The following is a 20,395-nucleotide window of genomic DNA, read 5'->3' as shown; positions in this document are numbered from 1 at the left end:
GGTTGGTGGAGTGACTCAACGTGTAGGCCCTGAGTTCAAACCCCAGCACCACCAAAAAAAAAAAAAAAAAAAAAAGATGGATCCCTTTTGACAGCCACTTAAAAGGAACTTGGGGCTCAGAAGAGGCAGAAAGGGAGCCCAGGAAGCTGCTGGGACTCAGGATGGATGTCTTTGAGAGAAACAAATGGGAAATATAAAAGGTTGGGATTTGGGAGCACAAGTAATCTGGGGGCTCCCAGGGAGGAGGTGAGCCCAGAGCCCTGGGACATGTCCCTTCAGGATCTGCTGAAAAGGAGTGGAAAAGCCAGCATCCAGGGACTAGAAGAGGGAAGCATGTTAAAGGCCGAGGATGCCTGGTGTCCTGAGTGTGGATAGACATGAAAAACTGGCCTCAGAGAGACAGAGAACCTGCTGGATAGGCTGCTCAAGGGCAGACCAGGGCTCTGCATGGTTACTCCCTGAGGGCCAGAAAAGGGCCTCCTGACCAGGGAGCCCTGCGCCCAGACATCAGCAGGCACAGGGGAACACAGGCCACCAGAGGGCAAGTGGCCAGGAGCAGCAGTGAAACCAGCCTCTCTTCCCTCAGATGGCCTCATGTCCTACCCTGCCCTTAGCCCAGGCTCCAGCTGAACACCAGGTATTGACTTTCCTAACTCCAAATTCCTCTGTCAGTTAGATACACTTTATGTAAGTGGTTCCGTACTGAAGAAGAGTTAGGTTGCATCCAATTGGTTTCTGTTTGTTTGTTTGTTTTCCACTGGGTCCAAAGGACCCTTCCTTCTTCTTAATTCATTAGAGGCAGTAACACTGAAAATATGCAATGACTATTTGTATTTTCTACGACACTATGAATCCATGCAGTGGTTACTAATATGTGTAACTTTTTTTTTTTGGTAGCACTGGGGTTTGAACTTAGGACCTCATGCTTGTTAGGCAGGTGCTCTTACCGCTTGAGCCACTCTGCCAGCTACATGAAATACCATTAAGATTATACAGTTAAGCTTAGCAAGCATGAGGCCCTGAATTCAAACCCCAGTACCACTAAAATAATTAATTAATTAATTAATTAATTAATTAATTAATTAAAGCAAATTTGCCAGGCGCCAGTGGCTCATGCCTATAATCCTGACTACTCAGGAGGCACGGTCAGAGGATCAAGGTTCGAAGCCACCCCAGGCAAATAGTTCACAAGACCCAATCTCAAAAAAACCTTCACAAAAATAAGGCTAGTAGAGTGGGTCAAGATGAAGGCCCTGAATTCAAACCCCTGTACGACAAAAAAAATAATAATAATAAAGCAAATTTATAAAATAAGATTTTTTTCCACATTTTTTTTTCCTTTTTGGCAGTACTGGGGTTTGAATTCAGGGCTTTGCACTTGCTAGGCAGGCATTCTACCACTTGAGCCATGCCTTCAGTCCCATAAAATAAGAAGATTAAATCCTGTCTATCCTTGTACCTAAGACCAACCAATATTCCACTTGTGGAATAAGTTCCTTACTCAGGAACTCAGTATACACAGCACCTATTATGTTTTGTGCACACACCAAGATGGGCTCTCCTCTCAGACTGGCAGAGTGGCTTAAGTGGTAGAGTACCGGCCTAGCAAGCATGAGGCCCTGAGTTTAACCCCCAGTACTGGGGAAAAAAAAAACAAAAAAGATGGGCTCCTTTCTCATCCACAAGGTGACTCCACTCTGTTCCCACCCCAGGTCAGTCCTCCCCCATAAGGTCACTACCCCTTCCAGACTCCTCCAGGACCTTGTCCACAACCATCCCTTCTCTCCATTGCACCCATCACAGTATGCCAGCTCAGTACCACCACCTACAGACAGACTGGCACACTCAGAAGATGTTAAGTCAGCCAGATATGGCAGAGCTCAGCTTTCAGGTTGCCTGAGCTTAACCCCCGCTCTGCATGGTACAGCTGGTGGCTCTCTGGTTCATAGTCCTCCTCTATAAATGGTTATACTAGCAGATGCTGCCTGTCAGGGTTGTTCTGTGGTTACATCAACATGATGCAAGTAAGCAGCAGCATTGCTGTCTGGATGCTTACTAAGTGTCCCAAGTATACACCAAGGCAAGTGGGCTGTTGGAGTGGCTCAAGAAGTAGAACACCTGCCTAGCAAGCTTGAGGCCCTGAGTTTAAACCCAGTACTGCCAAAAGAAAAAGAGGCAATCAGACAAGGATTGCAGAACCCCTGCCATGTCTGGTCCATCGGCATTTTCCATTCTGGTCAGTGTACCAAATCAACTGGGTATTGTTGGATGGGAAAAGCAGGGTTTTGTTGAATGCAGTTCTTATCCAGGTACAGTGGCTGCAGCCTGTAATCCTAGCTACTTGAGAGGCAGAAATTGGGAGGATCATGGTTTGAAGCTACGTGGATAAAAGTATGGATAAAAAGTTAAAACAGTTTGCAAGACCTCATTTCATGGTGGCTGGGCACCATGGTGCACAGCTGTCATTCCAGCTACATGGGGAAACACAAATAGGAGGATTGCATTCTAGACCAGTCAAGGCATAAAGCAAGACCTTATCTCAAAAATAAACAGCACAAAAAGGACTGACAGAATGGCTCAAATGATAGAGTGCCTGCCTAGCAAGCATGAAGCTTTGAGTTCAAACCCCAGTACTGGGATTTGAACACCTGAGAGTTGGGGGTTTGTATGGCCTGGCATAGGGTAAGCCCTCAGGAAACTGGGAACTACTATTTTTCTGACACCTGACCTAGTGAAAGTAATGATAAACATACAATTACCCTATGACACAACAGTTTCATTCCTAAGTATATACCTGAGAAATAAGTACATATGTTCACATATTCTCACTTAGGAACAAGAATACTGGCCTGGGGACATACCTCAGGGGGTAGAGCCCATGTCTAACAAGTGTGAGGCCATGAATTTGACCCCAATATGCCTCCCCCCAAAATTGAGCATGTCTAGGAACAAGAATCTTCATATTTACAATAGCCCCAAACTAAAAATGACCCAAAAGCCCATCAGCAGGAAAACAGATAAAACAACAAAAGCAAATTGGGCACCAGTGGCTCATGCCTGTAATCCTAGCTACTCAGGAGGATCAGGGTTCGAAGCCAGCCCAGCCAAATAGTTTGTGAAACCCTATCTCAAAAAAATCCAACACAATAGGCATGGTGGAGTGGCTCAAGGTTTAGGCCCTAAATTCAAACCCCAATGCCGGGAGTGGGGACAGCAAAGGTAATGGTGGTATATTTTCAACAATGGCCCAGAGGAGAATTAAATAAAAACAAAAATAAGGTGGGAAGACTTCGGACATTATGCTTAGCCAAATAATCAAGACACGGAAGAGTACATACAGATGATCTCCTTTATAAAATGGTCTAGGACGAATTAGACTACAGCTCTATGGAAAGAAGTCAGAAACGTGCGTGGGAGGGGGTATCCATTACTGAATGGTCGCGAGGCGAAGAGACTTTCTGGGGTGTTGGAAATAATCTGTATTTGGTCTGGCTGGGTTGAAATTCCATCGAGCAGCAGCCCTTTACCGTATGTTATGCCTCAATAAATGTTAATCCCAATAATTGATGATGATAATAATAGCGACCAACTGCTGAGTGCTGTGTTCTAGCCAATGTCCTCCTAGATCCCAATCCCACCGCCCTCCAATCTCTAGTGCACGTGATCGTCGAGGTACGGGGAAAGAGGTTTTGCAAAGGGCTGGAGGTGAGGACACGAGGGCCTCTGGGAAAGGAGGTCCCAGGCTGTCTCTCAAGACTGGACAGTGACATCGTGTCCCAACCCTGTCCATAACGGGGACTCTAGCCCCCACGTCTCCGCAAAAGTGCAGACGGGACTCCCGCGCACCGCAGACCACCGTCCGTTCCGCGACGAGTGCCGACCGCGAGACTTCGAGAGAAGCCAGCCAATCAGCAACCTGCCTGGCCCGAGGTCACTTGACCAAGGGCCTCCGTCACCTAGGCTGACCACCCGCCTCCAATAGGCGAGCTTTCCCGAGGTGGCCAATGAACACCGGTCTTACGGACTGCGCCGATCTCGGTCCGCAGCGTTTCCGCAGCGAGCGCTCTGCTAGGAGTGCCGGTTGGCGTCCTGCCAGCCAATCGCGGGAGGCCTACGGACCCGGCAACCAATGGTCTCCTGCCTTTCCGTACCGGGCCGCGACGGTTGGCGCTGAGCTTCCGCAGCTCGCGGTAGACGGGTACGGATTGGCGCAAGCAGCAGCCAATGGGCAGTGCGCGTGAGGCGCGGGGCCAATGAACGCGCCGAGGGCGGGGCGGACACCACGGCGGGCGGCTGCGAGGAGCGGCCGGTGGCGGCGGCGGCGGCGGCGGCGGCGGCGGCGGCCGGTGGCGGCAGAGGGCAGCGGGCGGCCATGGCGGAGTCGGAGGCCGGCGGCGACGACGCCCGCTGCGTGCGGCTGAGCGCCGAGCGGGCCCAGGCGCTGCTGGCGGACGTGGACACACTGCTGTTCGACTGCGACGGGGTGCTGTGGCGTGGCGAGACAGCCGTGCCCGGTGCGCCCGAGGCCCTGCGGGCGCTGCGGGCCCGCGGCAAGCGCCTGGGCTTCATCACCAACAACAGCAGCAAGACGCGCGCCGCCTACGCCGAGAAGCTCAGGCGCCTGGGCTTCGGCGGCCCGGCGGGGCCCGGCGCCGGCCTCGAGGTCTTCGGCACGGCCTACTGCACCGCGCTCTACCTGCGCCAGCGCCTGGCCGGCGCGCCGGCCCCCAAGGCCTACGTGCTGGGCAGCCCGGCCCTGGCCGCGGAGCTGGAGGCCGTGGGCGTCGCCAGCGTGGGCGTGGGCCCCGAGCCGCTGCAGGGCGAAGGCCCCGGCGACTGGCTGGCCGCCCCGCTCGAGCCCGACGTGCGCGCGGTGGTCGTGGGCTTCGACCCGCACTTCAGCTACATGAAGCTCACCAAGGCCGTGCGCTACCTGCAGCAGCCCGGCTGCCTGCTCGTGGGCACCAACATGGACAACCGGCTCCCGCTGGAGAACGGCCACTTCATCGCGGGTCCGTGCGCCCCGGGGCCGGAGGCTGGAGGGCGGGCCGCCCCTCCTCGCCCTCTGACCCCGGCGCCCCCTTCCCTCTCCCTCCGTCCCGCAGGTACCGGCTGCCTGGTGCGAGCCGTGGAGATGGCCGCCCAGCGCCAGGCCGACATCATCGGGAAGCCCAGCCGTTTCATCTTCGACTGCGTGTCCCAGGAGTACGGCATTAACCCGGAGCGCACTGTCATGGTGGGGGACCGTCTGGACACAGACATCCTCCTGGGCACCTCCTGTGGCCTGAAGACCATCCTGACCCTCACCGGAGTCTCCACTCTCGGGGACGTGAAGAGTAATCAGGAAAGTGACTGCATGTCTAAGAAGAAAATGGTCCCTGACTTCTATGTTGACAGCATAGCCGACCTCTTGCCCGCCCTACAAGGTTAAAGATCTAGTGTCTTTAATCTCTGGAATAAAAGAAGTTGAAAATCAGTTACCCAAATTAATAGATGGGGCTTAGGCATGGCTCAGCTGGGTGACTGCAGACTGTAATTGGAGTTAAGCAAAGATGGTAGTTGTTAACCTTGTAAGTAAAGGTTTGGGGGGAGTGTTGTTTACAGATGCTTATATTTTAAGATGCACTTTTAAGCTTGGAGGGCATTGTGGGGGTGGGTCCTGGGCATTCTACTTGTTGGCAAGGCAGGCATAGCATCTGCCCAGGATTCAGGTAGCCTCAAGCCCTGCTGATGAAACTGAGGTGGGTCGAGGGGGTGTGTGTGTTTTTCACTGAAAAATGTATTCAGGGATCAAGCCCCCTTGAAGGGCAGAAAGGAGAAGGGGCTATTGTGACAGTCGTGAGACACTTGCACAGATTGAACCTGGGCCCCCCCAATGTGGTCCTACAGCAGAAGATCCTGCTGTTGTGTTCTAGCTTCCCCTGCATGGCAGGAGTGGAGATGGGGGTGCTCCCAGGTGGTGTCACCCTGTTCTTGGGGTGTGGGGTGCTGCCATTGCGACCCTGTTTCCTTGAAAACCACTTTGATGTCACAGTGTCTGTTCCGTTTCAGATGCCCAGGGCTGCAGCTCCTCATACGTTGCTGCACAGTTCTGTAAACTCAGCCCAGCTGAATCTCAGCTGTCTCAAGTGTACATTTAAACCCAGGTGACTTAGTCTGAGTGTATGGCTGGCTGAGCAGCCAAGTGGGTGCAGAGGCCATCGCTGAATTCTGGGCTGCTATGCAGGGAGCTCAGAGCAGTGTTGGTACCAAAAATTATTTTTTAACTTGTGAACAAGTTTGTCAAGTAGTGGAATTGAATCTTGTGTGTGTGGATTAATAGCTGTGCTCTGTCTCATAGGAAAAATCCCACTGAAGAAATCTCCATGTCCAGCAGCATAGCTAAAGGCATGTGCTGGCCAAGGATGGCCTGTCTCCTGGGGCGCCCTCTGGGTGGGGGAGGAAAGAGGTGTCCCAAGAACAGGAAGTCCTTTCACAAAGCATCCGCTCTCTTCCTCTCCTCCTGAACCGAGTCACCCAGGGTCAGGGTGGGGTAGATGTCAGTGGCCTTTGAGGCCACCTATCTTGGCATCTTGGCCCTGGATTCACTTGTTGGTGGCCAGGGAAAAGACTGGCAGGGCCCACCAGCCAGTGGGTTCTCAGCAGCACCTGGCCTTCTCCACCTGTTCCCTAGGTCTACTGACCTTTAGCAGACTGGCAGCACTTACAGGGTAGTGCCTGGGAAGCTGTTCCTTTTGGCTGACTCCTTCCCAGTGCCTTGCCCTATACCCAGTGGCTTCTCTCACAGCGCTGCTTCACCTGTTCACTGAGTTCTAAGAGCAATAAAGGGTATCCTATGCTTGCAGATGCTCCCAGGTCAGGGGTGGCTGGGGTTGGAATGGTGCCACAGGGCAACACGAGAGCAGCCATGCCTGTGAGGTTGGTGGTGCTGACGTTGGCTCTGCGAGGTCGGCTCAAGGTGGGTCTGGATATTGAGCAGGCCTGTCAGGGCGTTGTCACCCACACCAGGAGCACGCAGCAGGTGCGGCAGCCAGCAACACCTCCTCTTCTACTGGTCAGTGGCCCGGGAGCCTGTGTGTGTCCCATCTCCAGCCTGTTTCACTGTGTGAACCCAAATGCACATTAAACTCTCAAACCTGCACTGACTGGGCCTTCCTTCCTCTCATCTTTGCAGCAGCCCTAGGGCAGTCTAGGTATGGGTACGGCAGGGTGGGAGGACTGGAAAAAAGGTCAAGCTGGGATTCCAATTCCAGAGCAAAAACAGTAACCACTCTGGAGGATCAGGTTCTGAAATAGTAGGAAAAGCAGAGCCCCAAACCACAGGATAGGGATTCTGTGTGGAAGCTGGTGGGCACATGGACAGCTGAGCCACTGTGTATCATGTGACGGGATAGGGAATGGGCAGAGACGAAGCCATGCTGGAGGAGACACAGAGGTTGGCCTAACTTGGTATGCAGAAGGGAGGCTGCAGTAGACTGACTGGGATCCCTCCGGGTCCTGGGCATTTGCTCTGTAGAATGCCCAAAACCCCATCGGGTGTTCGTGGGTCCTGGAAAGTGACTGGGTCATACCAGGCATTTATTAATGGCTCCTTGTGTGCCCAGCTCTGGGAGTCAGAGGTAACAGACACCAGAAAGAGATTCTAGGAAACATTAAATCTACCTCACCCAGATAAAATCCTGACTAGGACCGGGGACAGCCAGCCAGCTGGGCGGGTCCCCATCAAGCCCTTGTTCTCGTGCCCTCCCAGACCCCATGCATTCTGATCTGCACAAGCCAGGTGTCAGCATCCCCAGTGGGGGAGGGGGCTGTCCTGGCACTGACCTGGATATCAGATACTGCTGGGGAGGAGGCAGTGGGGTCAGGAAGGGAGGGTACAGTTTGACTCATCAAAGGCATCCTGAAGTTTCTCTGGCCAACTCCTCCAAGGGGCTGCAGACAATCAGAGCTTTGTGAGCAGGGGCTGCAGCATGGAGCAAAAAGGCAGCCACACAGAGGACTCCAGACCTAGGCCTGCTGAGGTAAGTGCCTTTACCATTCCTGGGACAAGTCCCCTGGACAGGGGACAGGAGTGCCACCTACCCCTCTCCCTGCTCTTCAGCCCTTTCCCTGAGCAAGCCTCCTCCCTGGTCTCTAAAACGGCCCCACTCACAGCAACGTGTCCCCAGGTGAAGACCAAACCCTGCCGTGGGGGCTGGAGAGCCGCAGGCCTGCTGCTGCTTGCACTGGCCACTGCTGGGGCTGTGGCCGGAGGACTTCTTGGCTTTGTTCACAGGTCTCCCAAGGTGAGCCCCTCCTGAAGCCCATGGGCATGGACAGTGGGAAGAAGGCAGGAAGGGCAGCACTCCAGCAGAAACAGACCGAAATACTGGCCTTGCAGCCAATGGCCAGAAGACCAGAGGGGAAGGCCACTCAGATGATGTAGAAATGCTGTGGCCCACGGCTAGGGGCATGTGGGGCTGCCCAGCCTGTCCCCCTGAACTCCAGCTTCCTTCCCTCAGCCACTGCTGCAGACGCTCCGACTGACACTCCCAAGCCCCCGTGTGCCCCGGTCCAACCAAACCACCCTGGTGGACGCGGCCCGGAATGTGGCGACCATCACGGTGACTCCACCTCAGAGCAACCACAGCTGGACGGTGCTGTTCGATGGACAAAGTGTGAGTGGGAGGGAGGGAGTCAAACCATAGGTGTTGAGGTGGCCCTGCCTCACCCACCTGCCTCCCCAGGGCTGCATCTGTTACCGCCCTGCAGAGCACCCGGCCTGCTTCCTCCGCTTGATGGAGGCCCAAGATTGGGAGACCCTGCAACTGCTGATGAACACTTCTGGGGTGAGCAACCCTGCTTGGCTTGGCCCCCAGGCCAGAGGCCAGACAAAAGGTCCTGTGTGCAGCCCAGCTGGGCCAGCTAGGGCTCTGGTTTCAGGAGAACAGAAAGCTCTATCTTTCCTTTGCTGAGGCTGCTGACACACGCAGATGGCAGGGTCATCAGGTGGGGGTGGGAGGCGAGGGTCCCGTCCAGCAAGAAGCAGGGGAGTGCTCCATACGATGAACCACTGCAGCCTTTCTGCAGGCCCAAGGGTCCCGCGTCCCCAGCCAGGACACCCACCATGCCCAGGAGCTGCTGGCAGTGCTTGGGGACCACGCCGTGGACCCTGCCCAAGTGGGAGCTTCGGTGCATCACCTTTGTGCAAAGACCCCCATCTACTGGACCCGACGGGCAGAGGGTGAGTTGGGGCAGGCTGTGCGGGGAGGCCTGTGGCCTCCACAGAGAATCTAAGGAGAGTCCTCGGGCATTCATGAGCCCCTCTCCCCACAGGACCCCAGAGGCAGCGGCTGATCTATCTCTGCATCGACATCTGCTTCCCGAGCAACATCTGCGTGTCTGTCTGCTTTTATTACCTCCCAGACTAAGCCCCCTCCCTGCCTGGCCCAGCTCGGCCCTTGCTCCTACAGGCCAGCACTGTCCCCACAGGCCAGCACCAAGGAGGGCGGCTGTTATCAGTGCCTAATAAACCCTTCTACCTGGCCATGGTGGTTCTCTCTGGGGCCTCAGGACCTGAACAGTGGCAGGGAAGGGGAGGAGTGGGGAGCATGACTTGGGGTGGGCACAGCCTCGGGTCACGAGTCCAGCCTCTTTAGGGAGTACAGGCTCTCCCAGACCAGGTACATGCAGCCTGGCTCAGTGGGCCTTCTGATAAGCAACTGGGCACTGAGAAAGCCCTGGCCAGGGAGGACTGGCCTGGTGGGCCCAGGCTGGCCTGGCAGGCAGAGGCTACCCTGAGGTCTTCATCCGACCAGGGTGCTAGGGTGCTACACAGGTGCATCCAGTTGGGCTCACTGTACCAGGCAGTCCCAACTCTCCGATGGCTGCCTGTGATCCAGAGGAGCAGAGGCTAGCCTAACACACTGTCATTGAAGGCCAAGCAGACGACAGCTTTTTGGTGGCCGCCGTACTCTCTCTTGATCTCTCCAGTCTCTACACACCAGAGCCGGGCCAGGTTGTCAGAGGAAGCTGCAGGGAAGGATTGGCAGCAGCTCAGGGCCAAGCAGCCAAAGGCAGAGGAGCAACAGCACCCAGGACTGGCCCTGCAGAGGCCCAGGCAGGGTGGGGGAGAGAGGAGGGCAGGGCTCACCTGTGACAATGTACTGGGAGTCCCCGGAGAAGGCGCAGCCCCACATCCAGCCACGGGACGACTCTCCGGGGTTGCTACTCTTGATGCTGAGCTCTGTCATCAGGGAGAAGTTGGATGTCCTCCAAATCTTGCATGTCTGGTCGGCTGAGCAGGTGGCAAGGAGCCTAGGGGGAAGGGACACATGGGGCTGTCACACTGCAGCCAGTCCCATGCTGCACGCCCTTACCATATACCAGATAGGCCCAACCCATGAGCCAAGCTCCCAGCCCCAGGCAGATAACCCCTAGGCCACCCGGCCCTACACTCACGTGGAGTCGGGGCTGAAGCGGCACTGCAGGGCGTAGCGTGTGTGGGCTGGGATCTTGGTCTTGGGGATGAGCTGGGTCACCTCATCACCAATGCCCCCTGTGAGATTCCACACATAGCAGTTGCCCTACAGGGTAGGAAAACAGTCACTTGACGCCCACAGCCTCACAGGATATGTTGGAATCTGGATCAGGATCCGGGGGTCCCTAATGCTGGGGACCAAGTGTCACAGGGACTTGGGCCAGGGCAGGTCATGGGCACCTTGGTCCTGTCTATAGGAGGCTCCTGGGAGGCCCATCACCAGTGAAGGACTGTGCTCAGCCAGCCAAGAACAGGAGTTCACACTGGCCAAGGATTCACATATCCTGAGGATACTGCTGGCCAAGAGGGACATATGGAAGAGAGAAGGCACCTGGACAGAAGATGCAGCAGACCAAGGCTGGGAGAAGGGGAGTTGGGACAAGTGATACTATTTAAGTGCAGTTAAGGAAGAAAATGAAGCTGGAGAAAAGAACATGGGCAGGAGCTGGGCATCTTCGGGTCTCCTCACAGGAATGGTGCAGTCTGACCAGTGAGGCTGAAAGACATATCTATCCCAAGGGAGAATGGATCTGGTGGCCCAGGGAGGCCAGAGAGGAGGAAAGGAGCCACAATGAAGCCATCAACATCAGGAGAGATGAGAGTGACTTGGGTTGGGAGGTGACGGAGGAGGGAAATGCCCAGCCTGCTGAGTGGGCTATGGCAGCAGTTGGGGGAAGGGGTTAATCAGGAGTGGTACCTAGGTTCCTGTCTTTGGTGGGTGTTGAGCACAGGAAGGGGAGGAGAAGAGCCTGAAGGACACCCTGGGAATCAGCCCATCTGCAGGGGATAAAGGGACACGTGCGGAGCTGTCTCTGCCTCTGCACCCACCCCCAAGACTCACAGCGCTATTGACCGCTGCCATGTAGCTGGCGTCTGGGTCGATGTGGGCAGATGTGATAGAAACCTCGGGCTCGGGGATCAGCTGCTCATTGTGGTCTGTCTTCAGGTCCCAGATATGGATAGCACCACTCTGGTCACCCACGATGAGCTCCGCCTGGGGTGCAGAGGTGAGGTGTGGCAGCACTTACTGCCTTCCAAAGCCCCCCGGGATGCCCAGCCCCAGAAGTGCCTCTTACCTGGTTTGGATGCAGGCACACACAGTTAATGGGCGCATTCACCTGAAAGATGCGCTGACACTGAAGGTTCCGGGACCTGTCGGGGTGTGAGGTCACACACCATCTCTAGTAGAGACTATTGGTTCTCCGCCAGATGCCCCCCTCCCTGGCCAATTTCCCCTCAGCTGATGGGAGTGTGCTCTTGGGAAATGCTTGGGAAGTCCAGCCGTTCCCTCCAGGTGGCAGCCTGACACCAAAACTGACTGAAAGGGATGGAAGGCCAGCCCCTGGCCTCAAGGCAGGGCTAACTCTTTGAGGCAATTCACTCCATCTAGCTTTCCTCCTTCCCTCAATAAATCACCCACACAAAGCACCCTGGCTCAGACTCTGCTTGGAGAGGACTTGCCCTAAGACAGTCCCTTGGCCTGGTTCACCATTACCCCCAGGCAATGGGCCCACCCTGTCCAGCACCCGGCACCTGAGGTCCCAGATCCGGGCTGTGCAGTCCTCCCCTCCTGTGTACATCCAGCGGCCGTCCTCGTGGAAGCCCACAGATGCAATGTTTTTATTGACTCCGTCGTAGCTGATGATGGGGTTAGGGTTATTGGAGTTGAGATCATACATGCGGATGTGCTGGTAACCTGGGGACACAAGCTGAACTGAAGCATGGCTGTGTCCACGTTGACCAATCAGGAGCCAGAGGTCAAGATTCGTAAGTACCTGCGGCAGCAATCATGCTTCGGTCGGGCGTGATTTCCAGTGCATTTACCTGCTGGGTGTGTTAAGGCAGACCATGGGAAGGTATGAACCCCTCCCGGTCTCCAGCACCTGGCCTGAGCTGCTGCATCCTTCTCACCCCAGGCACCTGTCATCTCCACCCAGGGTCCTGCCTGGCATCACCCTACCAGCCTCCCAGGTGGAGGATACAGAGTCCTGGTGCTGCACGGTCCGCGTGCAGATCCCACTGTGGGCCTGCCAGAAGCGCACAGTGTGGTCATAGCCCGCAGTTGCCAAGATGACTGGGTCACTGCCCACTGTGCCTGGGGAGGTGTTCATGGTGAGGCCTGCACGGGGGCGAGAGCTGACAGGCAAGGGTCAGAGGTCACAGCATCTGGCGAGGAGAGGTGAGAAGACAGTTCCACTCGGTACTCAGAAACAGGCGCTATCATTTCCACTTTAGACATGGGGAAAATGAGGCTCCAGGAATTTCCGACTAGAATTGAGCGACAGCGGGCGCGGGGCCGTTCCGAGGCTCCATGGAGCACGCTCCTTTCCCCGCCGCCCGCACCAGCCGGAACGCCAGACCGCCGGCGGCCGGCAGGGGGCAGTCACGCGGAGCCCGGGCTGCCGCAGGAACGAGCCGCGCATGCGCGCGCGGCCGGCGGACGGGCGGGCCAGGGGAAGGCGAGCGCTGCGGCTGCGCATGCGTAGCTGGACCCGACGGGTGGGGGCGCAGTTTGGCAGGACCCCCGCACTCCCCTGTGCTCCGCCGACCGCCCTGGCTCCGACCTGCTGGCCTGCTTCCCCCGGCCTCGCCCCCCTAGCCACCCAGCAGCCGATTCCCGGCCTTCGTCCCGCGGCCTCCGTACCTTACACGCGCCCTGCACTCGGCCGGGGTCCAGGACGGCGAGGAGAGCCGGAGCGCGTCGATAGAAGCCGGTGCCGAGCGTAGAGTTACCGATGGGTTCTTCAGGGCGAGACCATAGGGCGCGGGAGGGGGGGGGCGGGACGAGACCAAAGCTCTGGGGCGGGGGACTCCAGGAGTGGCTCGGTTCGGAGTGGACGCTATCACCTGCCGTAGTCTCGTCTCCTCTCAACCAGACATCCCTGTAGTGCCGCTGCCCATTTTCCAGACTTGGGCCCCAGGCGAGGTTACACTGTCCCCATGCTCCCCCCTCCCCCCTCCCCTACTGTAACTACCACCATACCAAACTAGGGTTGCCAGGCAAATTACAGGATTTGAATTTCGGGTAAGCAACGGATAATTTTTTTTAAGTGTAAGCATATTTCAAACATTGCGTGGAATATACTTACAATAAAAAATTATTATTTGCAAGCCGGGCGTGGTGGTACATGTCTGTAATCCCAGTACTAGGGAGGCCGAGATAAGAGGATCTCATGAGCTCCAGGGCAGCCTGGACTGTGTAGTGAGACCCTGACTCAAATTAAAAACAGCCAGATGCCAGTGGCCCACGCCTATAATCCTAGCTTCTTGAGAGGTTGACATCAGGAGGATGGAGGTTCCAAGCCACAGGGAGCAAATAGTTCGTGAGACCCCATCTCCATAATAACCAGAGCAGAGGGGAAGGGGGCTGAGGGGGAGAGAAGAGGGGGGCAATGTAAATAATGTACAATATAAGTCTAATCGGAGTTGTCACTATGAATCCCCCCATAATGAATATATCCTAATAAAAAACATTACAAAAACAACCAAAGCAAAATGGACTGGAGGTGCGGCTCAAGTGGTAGAACACTTGTTTTGGAAGCGCAAAGCCCTGAGTTCAAATCCCAGTCCTACAAAAAAAAAAAAGACTAATTGCCTAAACGAAATTGAAATGTAGCTGGGAATCCCATTATTTGCTAGAACCGGCAACCCTAATCAGGGTCCTTTCAGACCTGTGCAGCCCCAGCCTTAACCTCAGTCAGCCCAAGGACCCCTTTTAAAACTGCAGACCTGCCAGTAGCTCATAGCTGTAATCCTAGCTACTTGGGAGGCTAAAATTAGGAGAATCTCAGTTTGAAGCCTGTCCAGGCAAATTAGTTCACAAGATACCAAAATAACTAGAACAAAATGGACTGGGGTGTGGCTTAAGTGGTAGAGTGCCGGCTTTGCAAGTGAGTTCAAACCCCAGTACCACCAAAGAAACAAACAAAACAACTGCAGACCCTTATGCATCCTTTTCTTTTCCAGCCCTCAAAACTCCACTCTGATGCTGGTGGTCTCATCCTTGAGACAGGTTCTCCCATGGCTTACTCCCAGGGCTCTTATGGGTGGGGCTGATCCCCTCCTTCAGAGAGGGCAGATCTGGCTCCTGGACCAATGCCAAGTCCCTGACCCATCCATCCAGGGATCCATCTTCCTGTACTTTCCCCACCCCCTTTCCTTCCTACCCTAGCCTTTTTTTTTTTTTAAATTGTTGGGGAAAAAAACCTTTTTGGTAATTTATTATTTATTTTTATTAGCATAAGTTAATTGCATAAAAGGGTTCCATTGTGGTATTTACATAAAGTATATAATGTCCTTTGATCAAATTCACTCCATCTTACCCTCAGCCCTTAGAACAATCCCAAATCCCTACAAATACCTAACAGCTGCCTCCCTTTCTCCTTCAGAGAACTAACCTCACAGCCTTGCTAACTCCATTTCCCTGCCTCCCCTTCATTCTTCAACTTTACCCCCAGCTCTCCAGTGAGAATTCCTCAAGGCCACTGGCTATCTTAGTTTGCCAAATCCAGTGGCTACTTTTCCTCCCACCTCTTGACATGCCTGGAAATCTCCAGTCTCCCAGTCTCCTCCATTCAGGCCCTGGCTCCCAGTCTGTCTGCTTTCCTCCACACTACTGCCCTCCAGACATCTCTCTGCATACACACGATCCCGGGGAACTTAAGACCACTAGCTCCTTGACTTCTGATGCCATCCTGTCTCCAGCACCAAGGCTTCCTGAGCCCTGACCCTCAGTGTACATTCAGCTCTCTGTTAAACATGGCCCCACAGAGGACGCTACCATCCACGGCCAAGGCAACTTCTCCCTGACTGCTTGCCCTTCTGTGAGCAGTGCCACCAGGTGTTACAGCAGGGAGCACCACACGCTTGTCCTTCTCTTGCATCCATGATTTCACCTCTCACTGACCTTGTCCTCTTCCAATGACCCCTCTACCTCCCCCCGCCCCTGTAACAACCTCCTCACTAGCCACACACTCTTTTTCCTTCCACAGTGGTCTTTACAAATAAGTGTGACTTAACACCCCACTAGAGTAGTCCCCTGGCACCTCCAGGCTCCAGGCCTAGTTCCAGTACACCCTGTGACCTCTGGTCTTTCCTCCCGACAAGGTCAAGGGCTCAGCCAGAGGAGAAGGCAGCCCCTTACTTTGCCACACCTTCACTTGAATCCCTTGCCTGTACCTAGGATGTTCTCCCTTGACCCTTTACCTGTCCAGCTCTTGGCTTCCAGCACCTTTACTCTCATTTTGTGGACTTGGTCTTTTTTTTGATGACTTATTCTTTGTGGAACTTTGTGCTGGTGTTTTTGTTCTTCTTGAAGTGAAATTCACATAGTATAAAATTAACCATTTAAAGTGAACCATTCAAGCCAGGCGCCTATAATCCTAGCTACTCAGGAGGCAGAGATCAGGAGGACAGCAGTTTGAAGCCAGCCTGGGCAAATAGTTGGAGAGATCCTGTCTCGAAAAACCCTTCACAAAAAAGGGTTGGTGGAGTGTCTCAAGGTGTAGGCCCTGAGTTCAAACCCCCAAACCACAAAAATAAATAAAATAAAGTGAACCATTCAGGGATGAGAGCATGGCTCAAGCAGTAGCATGCCTGCCTAGCAAACACGAGACCCTGAGTTCAAAACACCAGCACCACAAAAAATAAAAAAGTGAACAAATCAGCATGTGTGTTGAGACACACCTGTAATCATAGCACTCAGGAGAATGAACCAGGAAGATCTTGAGTTCAGGCCAGCCTGGGCTACGTAGCGAGACCCCCATCTGAGATTTTTTTTTTTTTGGTGGGACTGGGATTTGAACTCAGGGCTTTGTACTTGCAAAGCAGCACTTTACTGCTTGAGCCACACCTCCATACCTCCATCTGAAAAAAAAAAAAGTGAACAATTCAGCACACTTAGTACATCAATAACCTGGTGCAGCCATTGCTTCTAGGTAACTCCAAAACTATGTCATCATCCCCAACAAAGACCTTCACCTACTAAGCAATAACTCCCCATCCTCCTTCCCCACTCAGCCCCTAGCAACCACTTGATCTTCCTGTCTACAGATTTCCCTGTTCTGGACATTGCATGTCAATGGAATCATACAATTCTAAATTCTGCGGCATTAGTTGTCTGGGTTCTTTCACTTAGTGTCTTATTTCAAGATTCATTTATGTTGTGGTGTGTGTCAATGCTTCATTCCTTTCTATGGCTGAATAATATTCCATTGCACACATGAGCCCCATTTTGTTTATTTTTATTTTTTGGTGGGACCGGGCTTTGAACTCACAGCTTTATCTTTGCAAACAGGTGCTCTACTGCTTGAGTCACATCTCCAGTATGGGCCCCATTTTATTTATTCATCAATGAGCATGTGAGTTATTTCCTCCTTTTTGGCTCTGTGAGTAGTGCTGCTGTGAAGGTTCATATACGAGCACCTGTTTGCATACTATCTTCATTTCTCCAAAATACCCTACGAATGAATTGCTATGATTTGCTGGGTCATATGTCAACTGTGTTCAATTTATTGAAGAACTGCCAAATCATGGTGTCTGTTTTACCTACATTGTGCATCAAGTTCTCACAATGACTCTGTTCAAGAGGAGACAAGAGAACGAGGCTCAGAGCTGTAGAATCAAGGCTGAAGCCACAAGGCTGGAAGACACTGGAGCTTAATTTCGTCCAGCTCCAGGCCAAGCCCCATCCTCCAACCCCAACTCACCCCTGACCTTGCCCTTTCTGGCCTTGGAGATTGCTCCCCAAGGCCCCTGCACCTTATATTGTCCTCTCAATGAAGAGATGAGCTCCCCAAAGGCAGCTGCCCAGTGAGTTAGGAGGCAGCCTGGAGAGTAGCTGGGAAGTGCTGGGCGTGAAAGGTGGGGGAGGAAGAGCCCTTTGAACCTCATTCATTGGAAGGATGTCTGCAGCAGTTTAAACCACAACAGGCCCAAGAACAGGAGGGAAGGGTGACCAGATGTATGAGTGGGGATTCCACCTGTCCCCCAGGCCCAGAGCTGTTGCTCTTTCTGCAGGGCTCTGGGTGGAGTAGGGTTCTGAGGGCCAGGGAGACTGCCTATGTTCCAACCCAGGGGTAGCTGTTAAACTGGGCGGGGCCCCCATCAGTCTGAGTAGCTCCAGCGTCTCTGTTGGGCTGGGAGGGGGCTGGGGCACGTGGCTGTTGAGTCTCTATGATGTCCTGGGTACCAGAGCAGTGCTTCGCAGAAGTGGCACCTACAGGAATGACAGGAACTGTGGCAGCTGACATATGCCACATGCTTCCAGCCACTCATGAGAAAGGAACATTCACCATCCTCATTTTATACGCAAGGGGCCAGGCACCAGGTTTGGGGAGATGCCTTAACCAGGCACATAGGCAGGGGTTGCAGGCTGGCTGGCGGCAGCCATGCATCTGGGAAGGAGGCCAGCCCGGGCTGCAGTGAGGCTGCCGCCAGCTCTACTCCAGGCTGTCTCAGCGATTCTGCTGGCTCAGCGGCCCCTCCTCCCAGATGGTCTTCAGAGGCCTGACTTCCTGGAGGGCTGCCCAAGTCCCACATCCCATGCCTCTGCATCTTCATCCCCCAGCTAGGACGACTGCCTGCAATGCTCACCTCATCCCCAGGCTGGGGGACCCTGAGCAGATGCACATCTGTTTCCTGTGGGCCTTCTCATTAACCCTGGGCTGCACAAGGAGCTGCTGGCCCATTTTACAGAGATTAGGAACTTGTCCGAGGTCACTGATGAGCAATGTCTGATCTGGGGCTCTAGTCTTACTAAGCAGGGAAAGACTCAGGCCCTCTTCCTGCCACCCTCCACCCTGTGGGTGAGGAATCTCTGGGGCAACGAGCAGGAGCCCACCTGGAGCCCAGGGACCCCTCTCAGACTGCAATCTGAGTATGAGCCTGAGGCCCTAAAATTCCTTGCCCAAAAGGCCTCAAGCCCACTCGTTTAACCTCCGCAGCCCTCTTCCAGTGTTTGTCCTGAAAGTAGCCACACAACAGGATGCCCACTCCTGGTCTGAGGAGTTAGCGTTTGTGGGGTGCGGACGGTGCCGGAACTGAGCAGAGAACAGGAGTGAGGCAGTTGCAGGCAGGGACCAGTTCTTTAGCCAAAAGGAATCCAGGAATTCTAAATTTAAAATTGGCCCTTGGGTCATGATGAAGGTCTATCTGTCAAGGTAGGAGGACAGAACATGTTTTATTTAACAGGTTATCAGCATGAGTTGCTGCATTTAACCATTCAGACATTCAGTGAGTGGGCTTCTCTCTGTACTTTTGCCCCAGACCCCAAAAATGTCAGGCATAGGCCAGGGTGGTTTACCCTAACAAGCCCCAAACACAATGCTAATAGCAATGATGACAGCTGACTTGGGATTTTTCTTTTTTCTTTTTGTAGTGCTCCCTGTGTGCTTGGCACTGTACATGCAAAGACGAATCAAATACAGCTGCAAGCCAGGCAGGGAGACCCAAGTACATCACAATATCCACAACAGCCATTTGTTGAGTACTTCCTGAGTCCCCTGTGGATAGCATCACAGTTAACCCTGCAGTGGCCTAACAGGAGGTGTCACACTCACCCCCATTTTACAAAGGGGGAACAGAGACTCAGAAAAACAAAGTAACCACCTCAGGATTACAAAACCAGTAAGAGGAAGAACTGACATGGGTTCAAAGTCTAGACTCAAGTGGGGGTCGTGGCCGTGCACACCTGTAATCCTAGCTCTCTCTGGGAAGTCAAGGCAGGAGGATGGAGAATTCAGGACCAGCCTGGGCTCCACAGTGAGTTCAAGGCCAGTCTGGGCTACATAATGAATTCAAGGCCATCCTGGGCTGCAGAGTAAGTTCAAGGCCAGCCTGAGCTGCATAGTGAGTTCAAGGCCAGCCAGGGCTTCATAAAAAGAAAAACTGTCTCAAAAAACAAAAAAATTTACAGACTCATGATTGTGAGGCTCTGGGACCTCATAGTACATGCCTGGAAGCTCATGGGTTCTCTAAACCCCAGTTTCTTCATCTGTAAAATGGTCAGTAAGTCCAGCTTTATCTACAAAGTGGGCAGCACACAGGGAACCAGGAAATGGTTACAGCTAAATGTGGGGGAAGGGTCCTTGCATTTAGGAGCCCAGCTTGTTCCCTTTAGCCCCATGAAAATTACACGAGCCGGGATCCCTGTGTCTGCTGCTGCTGCTTCCACATCTCCACTATTGCATATGTGGGCCCTCCCCAAACTCTCCAGCAGTCTTGCTGGGTTGGGATGCTGACCTGCTCCTCCCTGCAAATGGGGAAACTAAGGAAATAGAACCTCAACCGGTGTATGTCTGTAATGTTGCAGGCATGGTAGGGGAGGGCCTGAGGCCCAGGACAGCCCTCACCTTCAGGCAGGAGGTAAGAAGTGTAAAACCTCTAAGGTGCTGGGGTCCCAGCATCTGCCAAGCAGGACTGTCCCAACTGGGGCTGCAGGAACCTGTGGCTGAAGACCAGAGAAGCAGGCTGGGAGCGGGAGCTCAGACATGCTGGACAGGGCTGGTGGCACTGGGGATGTGAGGCTAAGCCCCCTTCACGGTGGATAAGGCGGGTCAGACCTCAGTTGTGCTGGGGAGAATGGGAGGGTGAGGAAGGGGCCCCCTTTGGGCTGTTCTGGTGGAGGGCTGTCACCCTGCATTGTTTGCGGAGAGGAGCTAGAGGCTGCCAGGGAAGAAGGTGTAGTTGGGGGGAGGGGGTAAGGGTTCCCTGACACCGAATTCATTATTGGGAGGTTCCTCTTCACAATCCCTCGACACCTCCCACGGGAACCACGGGCCAGAAATGTCTGACAGCCTCTGGCGAGCCGGCTCCCGTGCCACCGGTGCCCCGGTCCCCGCCCGCCCACTGCCTCCGAGTCCCTCCCCCTCGGGTCCC

General features: G+C 54.2%; 3 protein-coding genes across 6 annotated transcripts; 2 read left to right on the top strand and 1 right to left on the bottom strand.

Moving 5' to 3' along the window:
* The first annotated feature begins 4,335 nt into the window (after window positions 1-4,335).
* Window positions 4,336-7,141, top strand: Pgp (phosphoglycolate phosphatase). Its single transcript, XM_020169341.2, has 2 exons — window positions 4,336-5,012; window positions 5,106-7,141. Exons 1-2 carry the CDS (start codon window positions 4,373-4,375, stop codon window positions 5,429-5,431), a joined length of 966 nt encoding a protein of 321 aa, XP_020024930.1. The 5' UTR covers window positions 4,336-4,372; the 3' UTR covers window positions 5,432-7,141.
* A 139-nt stretch (window positions 7,142-7,280) lies between these two features.
* On the top strand, window positions 7,281-9,526 carry Bricd5 (BRICHOS domain containing 5). 3 transcript variants are annotated; one of them, XM_074060334.1, is made up of 6 exons: window positions 7,281-8,021; window positions 8,169-8,285; window positions 8,502-8,657; window positions 8,727-8,828; window positions 9,070-9,223; window positions 9,316-9,526. In XM_074060334.1, the coding sequence occupies exons 1-6, from the start codon at window positions 7,971-7,973 to the stop codon at window positions 9,408-9,410; spliced, it is 675 nt and encodes a 224-aa protein (XP_073916435.1). In that variant the 5' UTR covers window positions 7,281-7,970; the 3' UTR covers window positions 9,411-9,526. The 3 variants fall into 3 exon arrangements, with proteins under 3 accessions (XP_073916435.1, XP_020024934.1, XP_020024935.1); XM_020169345.2 differs by having other exon boundaries at window positions 7,281-8,285; XM_020169346.2 differs by having other exon boundaries at window positions 7,281-8,285; window positions 9,059-9,223.
* Mlst8 (MTOR associated protein, LST8 homolog) lies at window positions 9,373-13,269 on the bottom strand. 2 transcript variants are annotated; one of them, XM_020169347.2, is made up of 9 exons: window positions 13,164-13,269; window positions 12,502-12,685; window positions 12,295-12,346; window positions 12,053-12,215; window positions 11,596-11,671; window positions 11,361-11,513; window positions 10,441-10,565; window positions 10,133-10,296; window positions 9,373-10,011 (listed from the first exon to the last, which is right to left on the bottom strand). In XM_020169347.2, exons 2-9 carry the CDS (start codon window positions 12,628-12,630, stop codon window positions 9,893-9,895), a joined length of 981 nt encoding a protein of 326 aa, XP_020024936.1. In that variant the 5' UTR covers window positions 12,631-12,685; window positions 13,164-13,269; the 3' UTR covers window positions 9,373-9,892. The 2 variants fall into 2 exon arrangements, with proteins under 2 accessions (XP_020024936.1, XP_020024937.1); XM_020169348.2 differs by having other exon boundaries at window positions 12,295-12,343.
* Between the last annotated feature and the right edge of the window lie 7,126 nt (window positions 13,270-20,395).

Source organism: Castor canadensis, chromosome 17 (genome assembly GCF_047511655.1).
Source record: "Castor canadensis chromosome 17, mCasCan1.hap1v2, whole genome shotgun sequence".
Classification (NCBI taxonomy): domain Eukaryota; kingdom Metazoa; phylum Chordata; class Mammalia; order Rodentia; family Castoridae; genus Castor; species Castor canadensis.
Note: the sequence above shows the minus strand (reverse complement) of the source record. Positions and strands in the feature narration are given on the sequence as shown.

Coding starts and splice junctions, on each gene's coding strand:
- Pgp (XM_020169341.2), top strand. CDS start 4,373: ATGGCGGAGTCGGAGGCCGGCGGCGACGACGCCCGCTGCGTGCGGCTG. Junction 5,013..5,105: donor GAACGGCCACTTCATCGCGG/GTCCGTGCGCCC, acceptor TCCGTCCCGCAG/GTACCGGCTGCCTGGTGCGA.
- Bricd5 (XM_020169345.2), top strand. CDS start 7,971: ATGGAGCAAAAAGGCAGCCACACAGAGGACTCCAGACCTAGGCCTGCT. Junction 8,286..8,501: donor TTGTTCACAGGTCTCCCAAG/GTGAGCCCCTCC, acceptor TCCTTCCCTCAG/CCACTGCTGCAGACGCTCCG. Junction 9,224..9,315: donor CTGGACCCGACGGGCAGAGG/GTGAGTTGGGGC, acceptor CTCTCCCCACAG/GACCCCAGAGGCAGCGGCTG.
- Mlst8 (XM_020169347.2), bottom strand. CDS start 12,630: ATGAACACCTCCCCAGGCACAGTGGGCAGTGACCCAGTCATCTTGGCA. Junction 12,216..12,294: donor AAGCATGATTGCTGCCGCAG/GTACTTACGAAT, acceptor TTGTGTCCCCAG/GTTACCAGCACATCCGCATG. Junction 10,297..10,440: donor CGCTTCAGCCCCGACTCCAC/GTGAGTGTAGGG, acceptor CCTTCCCCCTAG/GCTCCTTGCCACCTGCTCAG.